This window comes from Nicotiana tabacum, chromosome 1, assembly GCF_000715075.1.
Source record: "Nicotiana tabacum cultivar K326 chromosome 1, ASM71507v2, whole genome shotgun sequence".
NCBI lineage: Eukaryota > Viridiplantae > Streptophyta > Magnoliopsida > Solanales > Solanaceae > Nicotiana > Nicotiana tabacum.
The window spans coordinates 10,021,909-10,032,956 of record NC_134080.1 but is presented as its reverse complement, the minus strand read 5'-3'; the positions used below and the strand labels follow the sequence as shown (position 1 = coordinate 10,032,956).

General features: G+C 37.6%; 1 protein-coding gene and 1 pseudogene across 1 annotated transcript; one reads left to right on the top strand and one right to left on the bottom strand.

Annotated features, from left to right (window-relative positions):
- Nucleotides 1-509: 509 nt before the first annotated feature.
- LOC107780218 (small ribosomal subunit protein mL104 (rPPR9)-like) lies at nt 510-2,420 on the top strand. The gene has a single exon (XM_016600754.2). It carries the CDS (start codon nt 623-625, stop codon nt 2,192-2,194), a length of 1,572 nt encoding a protein of 523 aa, XP_016456240.1. The 5' UTR covers nt 510-622; the 3' UTR covers nt 2,195-2,420.
- A 526-nt stretch (nt 2,421-2,946) lies between these two features.
- On the bottom strand, nt 2,947-8,709 carry LOC107780219 (COBRA-like protein 4; annotated as a pseudogene).
- Nucleotides 8,710-11,048: the final 2,339 nt, after the last annotated feature.

Here is an 11,048-nt window from a genome sequence, read left to right as displayed (position 1 = left end):
CAAAAATAGCCACCGTTTACGAAGTCAATGAAAAATATCCACTATTTTGCTACAACAGAGACCGCTTCCGTATAATATACGAGAGTTCGGTGTATCTATATACGAACTCCAGTATATTATGCTGGCCCGGTATACTTTGCTGACTCCTGTATAATATACGGGAGACTGGAGCACCGGTGCTCCAAACTCTAGTATATTATACTGGACAATTATACTTACTGGAACTCCAACATATTATGCTGGAGTTCCAGCATAGTTATCCTGGAACTCCCGTATAATATGTTGGAGTGCAAGCATACTTATGCTGGAACTCCAGTATAATATACGAGTGTATTTTTGGGGTTTTGAACAGTGTTTTCGCTCAGATTTATCTTTACATGAAAATTGTCTAAATTTCAATTTCTTTTGAAACTGTAACTATTTTTGAATGAACAGTTGTAAATCTGGCTATTTTTAAATTTCTCCCGAAAAATTATGGTCACACTGGTACCAATAGGCCCGCAAAACTCATAAGAGAAAGCCCAAAACCACCAGCTTAGCTGAGCAGTAGCAGTAGCAGACTCCGCCATAGCCGCCTCCCTTTCTCTTGCTCTTTCTCTCTCACTCACTGCACACAGTGAAAATGCGTAGATTCACGTCCCCGTTAACACGCCTCCACCTTCGAACACTGCTCCGCCGCTCGGCGACTAATCAATCCCACCACCTTCCCTGTTCCCAATTCTCCCTTTCCAAAACCCACCTTTTCACTTCATCACTGCCCCATGACCCATTTCCGTTTTCACTATATTGCACCAGTTTTAAACCCTTTTCATCCCAATCTGAAGATCCTGTAAAGGATCAAGAAGAAGAAACAATTGCTCAGTCTGTATCGTCTGAGCTTGTCAAAGAACTGGACGCCGAATCTCTCTCCATTCCGGAACGACTCCATCTTTCTTTCTCCCACTTAACTTTAACGCCTTCCCTGATCCTTACCACACTCAATCTTTCCCCAGATGCTGGCAGAACTGTTCTAGGGTTTTTCAAATGGGTTAAATCCGAAGAAAGTTTCAAACTTGATGATGAAGTTGTGTCTTTCTTTGTGGATTATTTTGGGAGGAGAAAGGATTTTAAAGCTGCAGATGATGTGCTTACTGATAGCAAAGGGGTAACGGGTTCTAAGACATTTGAGTCCATGATTGATAGACTTGTACGGGCCGGGAGGCCCACTCAGGCAGTGGCATTCTTTGAAAATATGGAGAAAGATTATGGGTTAGTTAGGGATTTGAATTCTTTGAAGTTGCTTGTTTCTAGGTTGTGTGAGCATGGTTTTGCTAGTTATGCTGAGAAAATGGTGAAGAATTTAGCTAATGAATTTTTCCCTGATGAATATGTATGTGATATGTTGATAAGGGGTTGGTGTGTTGATGGGAAACTTGATGAGGCGCAGAGGTTAGCTGGGGAGATGTATAGAGGAGGGTTTGAAATTGGTACTGCAGCATATAATGCAATTCTTGATTGTGTTTGTAAGCTTTGTAGGAAAAAGGATCCATTTCGGCTTCAATCCGAGGCAGAGAATGTGTTGGTGGAAATGGAAGAGAAGGGTGTTCCTAGAGATGTAGAAACCTTTAATGTGTTGATCACTAACTTGTGTAAGATCAGGAAAACAGAGGATGCTATGAATCTGTTTTATAGGATGGGGGAATGGGGTTGTTCTCCAGACGAGACAACGTATCTTACACTTATTAGGAGCTTATACCAGGCAGCAAGGATTGGAGAGGGCGACGAAATGATTGATAGAATGAAATCTGCAGGTTTTGGGGATGCACTTAATAAGAAGGCTTATTATGAACTTTTGAAAATATTATGCGGGATTGAGAGAACTGATCATGCTATGACTGTCTTTGCAAAAATGAAAGAGGATGGTCGCAAACCGGGGTTAAAGACTTATGATTTGTTGATGGGAAAGCTGGTTGCTCATAATCGTGTTGACAAAGCAAATGCCCTTTATAAGGAAGCCGAGAGCAATGGGTTGCCAGTTGAGCCAAAGGCCTATATGGTGCATCCTAGATATGCAAAGAAGAAACCGACATCTGTGAAGAAGGAGAAGAAGCGGGAGACACTGCCGGAGAAAATGGCTAGAAAGAGGAGAAAGCTAAAGAAAATTCGCCTGAGTTTTGTGAAGAAACCTAGGAAAATGCAGCGCCGAGCGTATTGATCCCTTCTGTATCTGATCATTTTGAGAGAGTTTTTCAAGTGGTATGCTGAAAGGTTTTTTCCCCCTTTGTTCTGATATAACTAGAGAACATTAGAAATAAAAATTTTGATTCCCAGCAGTGGACGCTCCTTCTTCTTTTTTTGCTTTTAGAATTGTAACTGATGAACCAATTTATATTTTTGTATCTCATGAATCCATTTTCAACTAAAATTCCAACTTGCTGTCATATCTCCTTTTGTGTAACAAACAGTAGTGTCATTCTTCTATGCTTCAGATGGACTGGAGTATATATATATATATATTCTCTTGTGACAGATAAATCTAATTTACTTGTGACTAGATTAATTGGCAGTCATTGGTGTTGAATTCGTTGTGCATTTATCTGTATAGGCGCACATAAATAAGGATTGTCATTGCTTCCAAAAGAGAGAATTTTCTACCCTTGTTTATATCAACCTGGATGCCTTCAGTAAATTTAAAGGCATCAATTTTGCAACTTCATTCCAAGGTTCCCAAATGTGAAGGTGTACTTGTGATTTTGTAGATATAACTATTGGCTTGCTGTGTGCCAGTTCAATTGCATTGAGATTTAACAGATGAATTGTATATCTTTGAGAATTGTAACCCTTTATGATAATGCATCAGTGCCCTACATCTTGAAAATTTTGATGTACACTATTGAATGATGTTGAGAAAGATTTGGCAGAAAGCAAGAATCTTATACATAAGTGAAATGAAATGCTATCTCCAGATATACGACAAAAATAGACGAGGTGCAATCTCACTGTTCTTTCTACATGTATGCAATATAAAACAACCTAAGCAAGCTCTTTCATTGATGGAATACAGTCTAATATTATCAGAAGGGCCAGCAGATTCCGTTGTTGCTTCTGTTCTAGAAATGTTTTCGCCATTACCAGGTTAGGAAAATCATCAAAATCATGCAAATTACAGTGCTTGAAAATGAAAATGGTCGTTTCACAGTAGAGTTGGGCAAAGTTGGGTATGAATCCGGAGGAGGGAGTTTGCATTCAGCTCCATTGAAGTAGACTCTGCGGGGAAATCCCCATCCAGACTTTAGTGTAAATGACTCCTTATCTTTTTGCATAAGTACCTCAGACTGAACATTCCCTGCAGGTCCAGCTTCCATCAAGAGATCATTGTAAAATTTCATGCCATAGAACATGCCAGTATCATCTGTTTATCAAGCATGACCGTTAAGTTCAGTTCAATTTTTTTTCTGCACGAAATTAAGAATGAGAAAAAAATAATACTAAATTCACATTTATATGCACTCACTAACGGATTGGTATGGCACGAGAGGCTTGTAGTTGAAGAGTCACATTGTTGAGATTAGGATGTTGTGCCACAAGTGTCCATTGTGTATAGTTCAATCTGTAGTTGAAGTTAGTTATAGCAATCTTGACTCGCCAATAATCCTTGTAATTGATCTTAACGTGCCAATGCACGCGTATTGGGCACATGTGGTGGTTGCATTGCAGCAATGGCTCATTATCCTTTCTTGGAGTGTTTATTCCCTTCTTTTTCAGTTTCTCGGAGTCGCTCTTGCACCATCAGAATCCCAGTAGACTGATTAGCAACTGTTAGTGGAAAATCTCAAAGTTTGCAATTACAAAACTTCAAGATTTGAGAAACAAAATTTATGCTTTCGATATCAAGTATCTGTACAGTTCCACTGAAAGGGATACCTACATGATGCAGTTGTGTTTATGGCTGCAACCACAAGCACAGGTTGGGCAAGGAGTGATGGTGTCGTTGTAGAAAGTTGAGAAAGAAACACAACAACTCGGGTACTTGGACGCTAGAAACTGAGAATAGGTGCATGTCACATTCCAGGTCACTGCAAGCAATTTTTTCATCAACCTGATTGTTTATTTGTTTAACTTCTCCAACTGACACAAAAACAGAGAAAAAAAGGGGAAACTTACTCAATGCTTGAGTTTTTCGCCTGTGATCTGTAGTGAGGAAAACAGTGGATGGAACTATCTTAGCAGGGCCACAAGTGTAGCCTGGACCTGAAATTCTTGGTCAGTTTCACCGTCTTGTTTGATGTTCCAGCAAGTCCAACACTAAGCTGAAAGGAAGAAACTGACTCGGAAGGATCTTCGCCCCAAGATGCCATAACACCACCTTTGCAGCAATTGCTGAATTGTTGGTTGTAAGTGTAAGCACGTGATTTTTGCCCTATATGAGAATTACTCACAAAAAGTTCAAAAATAAAATGATTTTCTTTGGTGTGCAATTTTGTGATATTTTGGAATAATTATTTGTATTTGTCTGTGCATGTTTATTTGTTAAATTAATAAAAATACAAAAATATGTCGCATTTTGCATGTAGGAGTTAATTCTACAATTGTTAGTAATTAAGTTTGCTTTACAAAAAATGAAAATTACAAAAATAGACATCTTTTGCAATTTTTAGCATTTAATGTCCAATTGTACAATTTTATGCTTAATTATTACTTAATTATGCGTTAATTGTTATTGGGAGTTAATTTGCGCTTTTATAACTTAATTTAGTTCTTAATAATAATTTAAGGATTTTTATAATTTAGTTCTAGAAAAATAAAAGAAGAAAAGAGAGCAAAAATACAAAGAAAAATCGGATTGAGACACTTCTTCAAATTTCAACCCCAGGCCCAAACGATTGTCCAACCTTCCCCACGACCCGGGCCATTTCAAACCGGGTCGACCCAATCCATAACCCAACACCCCCTATCTTGCATTTCAAAAACAAAACAAAACAAAACAAAAAAAAACCCCTAAAACTCATCCCCCCCTCTTGCTCTCTTCTCATTCTTCTCCAAAAAGAGCTCAAAGCCCCTCCCATGGCTGCCCCTCTCCCGTTCCCTTCATCCCCACGCCACACACACAACCACGTCGACAACACACACACACACAACCACGGCAAAGTAACACACACACACCCGCGGCTTCACCAACATGAACGACCATCCATGAACGACCACGGCCTCTTCGCCTTTGCTCCAAAGCCAAGCGGCTTCTGCTGCTCCTGCTGCATCTAGCATGGTCGAGCAGTTGGTTCGAAAAACCGACCCCGTCACTCCAAACGACCAGCCCGTCGTTGCTGCTCCATTCCAGCTGCCTCGTCGAGCTGCTACTGCTTCACTGCTCCAGCAGTGTTACTGCTGCTTGCTCCGTCGAGCTCCACCATGAAAACCCACTCTGCTGTTGCTTCATCTTCCCCAGCTCCTCCGTGCTGCTGCTGCTGCTCACGTTTCTGCTTCTGCTTCCCGCTGGTTCTGCTGTTGCTTCATCTTCTTCGTTTCGTCGAGCTCAAGTTGAGTGGTCGAGCTCCCGAGCTCCAGCCATGGACGTGAGGCTTCGCTTCACTTGTCTCCATCCAAATGACCAGCTGCTACTGCTTCTTATTCACTACATACCCCATCGTTGTTGCTTCACGTTTGCTTCACCTCCTTCAGTTGCTTCTTAGGATCGTCTTCATCGTCGTTTGTGCGAGTTTTGGTTGGGGTCGTCAAAACAGTCCATACGAGTTCGTCGTTGGTCAATCATTGTTCGTCGTTTCGATCCGGTTAGTGGGTTTTGAGTTTTATTTTTGTCCGTATTTCGTTTTGATATTCTCGAATCTAAAATCGGTAAATTTTTGTTTTGTTCGTGTTCATTGTTTTGTTAATTTTTCAGTTGTTCATGTGAAATTGTTAGTTTAATGTTTGTTAGATTCAAATTGAAATTTAATTAATTATTTCTTCAATTTGTTTCATGTGTTTTATGTATTTTTCAGAAATTGTTAATATTGTTAGATTCAAGTTTAAGTTCATAATTGTTTCTTCTTCGATCTTGTTATTTGTCTAAAAGAATTTAGTTGTAATAGGGAAATATGTTGGTTTAATCATGTGAATCCGTCATGTTTTATTGTTTAAAATAGATTTAATTCATGTTCATCTTTGTTTGAAGTTCATTTTTAATCCAGTGATTTAATGTGAGTTTATGTTTTTGATTTGTTGATTTAGTTTGAATCATGTGTTGTGTTGTTAATATTGTTGTTTCCTTGCTCATCCATTGTTGGTATAAGTTAACCAGGATTGGTTCCTAATATGGTTAATTCATTCACATTAATTTGATGTTGTTCATCATTTAGTTTGAATTGTTGTTGAATTTGTTTAGAAATTGGTCATATTGGCTATATTTTGGTTGAGATTGATTAGGTGAATTGATTATAGCTGATGGGGGGTAGTTTGGTAAAATGCAGTACGTTCAGGGGTAAAATGGTAATTGCAATAAGGTCGGAGGGGTTGTTTGGGAATTGAACATTTTTAATAATTCTTTATGTTAAGCATGGGGGCAAAATATAATGGGGTGTGAGTGATATAATTGTTTAATATAATGGGAGACAAGACATAATGTAGTGGGGGGAATATTGTAATTGTTTATAGTAGGCATGGGGGACAAGATGTAATGAGTTGGATTGATATATTTGTTTAATGTAGTGGGGGATGAGTGGGAAGATAGTGGGTTTGGTAGGAGAAAGTGATGGTTTTATTAATTGATTAAAGTGTTTGGGATGAGATATAAATAGAAAGACTTGAATCAGATTTTAAAAAAGACAGATAATAAGGGAGAGAATACAGAAGAAAATTTGAAGAGAGAGGAAATTCCGAAAAATACTAAGACTTTAGAAAATAAAAAGAAAAACATTCTGGAAATTTAAAAGAAGAATAGTATACACCTAATATACAATCCAAATATTCTGATATACAGATTCAGAAATTAAGGGTTAAACACTAACTAGTCTTTCAAAATCTGAAAGGATTCTCTTTGCTTCTGTCCGTTGTTTGTTGTTGGTGTTTCTGGATTTTGGTCTTGATTTTAAAATCTGTCACTAAGTTTCTCGTTGCTAGTTGTTACTGGTTGTTGGGGTTGCTGTTGTTGTATGCTACTGAATTTCTGCTGATCTCCCTTTTCTTTGTTTCCAATATCAGGTACACAACTGACACGCTGATTATTGTAAACTGAAACAGGAAGCATGAATACAAAACTGAAGAGTTGAAGTTCTAAATTTATTTTAATTATATTCTGAATTTTATTTGTATATATAAATTATTTAGCTTACAAAAATCAGAACCATGTAGCTATTTAATATATATAGTGGAACATCTGACGATAGCTTAACGGATGAACTATCTATATATATTGCCTAAAAATAAATGAATGGTGTAGTAACTCCGTCTAGCTAAAAATCAAACGAATAGACCATTTCGGAACTTGTAGGAATATTGTTTAGTTAAATAATATTGGTTAATTTCAGCATGTAAATGGTTTAGGATTAAAATTAGATTGCTAAGTTTTTTTTAATTCGACAAACTGAGAACATGCCTAGTATAATGTAACTAGGTAGTAACATGTGAATAAGACGGCCCAGATCTAGTTTTATGTCATACACGTTGGGCCTGGGCCCGCATTGGCGACAGACTGCCCTGTTTGTATCATTTTCAGAATTTATGAATCATATTCGAAACCCAACTATAACAACTCAAGCATGTAAATAAATTAAGACCTTTTCTCTTCCATTTCTTAGAGACGAACATAATAGAAAAATATAGTCATCGTAGGCTTATCCTTTCATAAAATGAGATGAGCTTCGCCAAATAAAACAATGCAAATTGCGGGGCCCTCAATAATTGGTCACAAATAAAATACTTAGAATTTAGGAGGGACTGTTTAGTGAATTTCACTGTCTTCCCCAAAGATAATAACGCGTTAGGCTCTTTAGGCGCGACTTAACTAAATTACATTCTTAAATTCGGGTGCGCATTTATGTGACCCAAATTCAAATCTCAACGGAGTCGAAATGTGTTAACAACTACGGGTGCATTGATTGTGACGTGGTTCGAGATGCATTTTCGCGACGTTGCAATTCTATAAAAAATAAATGATAATAATAAAAACGGTTTAAACTTAATAAAAACACATAAGTCACAACATGTATTTAAATCAGATCTTCAGCCATTATAACAATTTAAGCGACCGTGCTAGAACCACGGGATTCGAGGGTGCCTAACACCTTCCCTCGGGTCAACAGAATTCCTTACTTAGAATTTATGGTTCGCAGACTTCATTTGGAAAGTCGAAAATTTCCTCGATTTGGGATTCAAGATAAACCGGTGACTTGGGGCACCAAAAGCCAAACCTTTCCCAAATAGCGACTCTGAATTAAATAAATAATCTCATTTCGAATATTGTCACTTAAATTGGAAAAACTCCCTCGCGCATTTTTACCCTTCGGGGCGGGCGCGCAAAAAGGAGGTGTAACAATAAGGAACCCCAGGAAGCAAGTCCAGAATTACAGGGTCCTTCTTGCAACAATGTGGTAAGTTTCCTTTAAACTTGGAGCAGTCACCTTGCTCTGTTGCTTGTGCTCCCACAATTGACCATATCACTTCTTTCTTTGCCCATTTCCATCCTAAAGCCCAACCGGGGCTCATGATGTGCCGATACATTTGGAAACTATTCATTGTTATTACTCCTTTTTTATGCTTCTTTCAACCCTTTTTCTTGAAAATACTAAGGTTTTAAGAAGATACTTACTACATAGCCATCTGGTGTCCAAGACAGGACATCCCATTTTATTGTGATGTTACCAAATGGATCCAATGGATCAAATGCATCTGAAGGTAGAAAAGAATATGTAAATTGATTACCAAGGAACAAAAGAGAAAGGGGCTATTATAATATACAATTTCCTGTCTATGGGTACGTACTGTACCTGCATGAGGCAAGGTAGATGACAAGACGACTGCGAAGAAGCAAAGGTTTGCTAGAGGAAATAAGAGAAGCTGGCATCACTTCTGTTGTTGTTGTATATCATCACTTCTGATTAGTGACTTCACTGTACGCTACACTGGCCCTTTATAGTAGATGTTACGTCCTAATTGTTCTTGATTATGTATAACCAAATTATTAACCTCCACTCCTTCCCTTAAAAGGCAAAAAACTACTACCCCGTAACAGTGAAAGAATGCTAATTGATGAGAATATTAAGCAATCATTACCTATAACAGTCAACAAGCGAACCCTTGCAGTTGTAAAACGTACTATTCCAAGGACGGAGAATATTTTTCTTATATGTATCCATTTCAACATAATTTAATGTTCTTGAGAGCATTTTACATTGTTAAGATCAGGGTAGCTGACTCAAGGAGGTGTTTCAAATTGAAGAAATCCAAGTGAAGTTGTACGATGAGCTCGAATGCCTCAAAATAAAAGTTTTTTTTAACTTTGGCGTTCGAAGCCTCTTGAACATTGTTACATAAGTGAACAAAGATGTTGAGGGATGCTGAGCTGTATATGAGCTGGCAAATTAGTTAGTTAGTTAGTGCTAATGTTAGTAATTAAGGAGTCAGTTATATTTGTATATATATATATAAGGATGTACAGTGTGTTGTTAGCTTAGTGAGTGAAAATAACAAATCATTTTCTAGAAGCTTCTTTTTCCTCTGTCTTCATCTTCACTTTTCTGCATCTCTCTCACCGTTGACAGAGCTTGCAAGCTCTTAACATGGTATTAAAGATCTGAGAATCGATCGAAATTTCGCTCACAACTCACCTAATTCTCGAAGCTTATTGCATTTCCAATTTCCTTCAAATTTGTGATGAAATGATTGATAGAATGAAATCTACAGGTTTTGGGGATGCACTTGATAAGAAGGCCTATTATGAATTTTTTAAAATATTATGTGGGATTGAGAGAACTAATCATGCTATGACTGTCTTTGCAAATATGAAAGAGGATGGTCGCAAACCGGGGTTAAAGACTTATGATTTGTTGATGGGAAAACTGGTTGCTCATAATCGTGTTTGTTTAACCAAAAATCTGAGTCTTTGGTCAAAGCTAGAAAGAAATTCGGGTTACTGATAATCAGGAGACGAAAATAAAATATTTTTGAGAATGATGGTAAAGCAATAAATAGTTTTGTATTTCAGTGAGATCTCAATCGTATTTTTTTTGTCCTTACAGATGTTGAGTCTTTCCCTTTTTATAGTTGATTCTAGGAGATATAATGCCTTTGTCTTAATGAGGCAATTATGAGCAATAAATGATATTTAAAAGAAACGTTATACAATCATTTCTATTTAATTCAGATTCTCTAACGTATTTGACATTTAATGCTGTATTTAAACTCTTTTACGTCATCAGATTCGTATCTTCAACTTCTTCTGATCTTTGATCTTTAAACGACTCAAATAGGTACGAGACTCGTACCTATTTTAGTAACGGTCCACACCTATGTTGCTTTCTTTTCCCCCTATCTGTTATCGCCCGTGCCTCTTGGCTATTTATTGTGTTTTGACCTTTTGACCAGTCCACGTGTCATGACACGTCATCTTCAATATTCAGACTCAGTTTTTTCCCAATACAGATAGTCCCCCCACTTTTCATTTATTTATCCATTAAATATTTGGGAAGTGGACCTTCACAAAAAGGGAATTTTTTGTTGTAATCAATGCTATGACAGTACTGACGCCCCAGTTGTCTTTTCTATTTAATGCTCTGCACACGTGTCACCTTCCGATTGGTTTTGTAATTCTGCAGCCTTTTTCCAAGGTTTATTCATCCCTTATATTCACAAAGCGATAGTTGCCTTTATTATAGGCTTTCCATCATTACACTTCTTTGCTTGACGGTTGCTATTATATACATATATATCCTTTTTCCCTTTGTCCTTTTCTTCATAAACCCTTAACAAATCCTTTACTCTTTATTTCTACTCCTTTCTCCTTGAGTTCATCCTTTTCTCTGCAATAGCATCTCCGAATCCTAACCCTAAAAGAATCCCAATTCTTGATAGCTTCC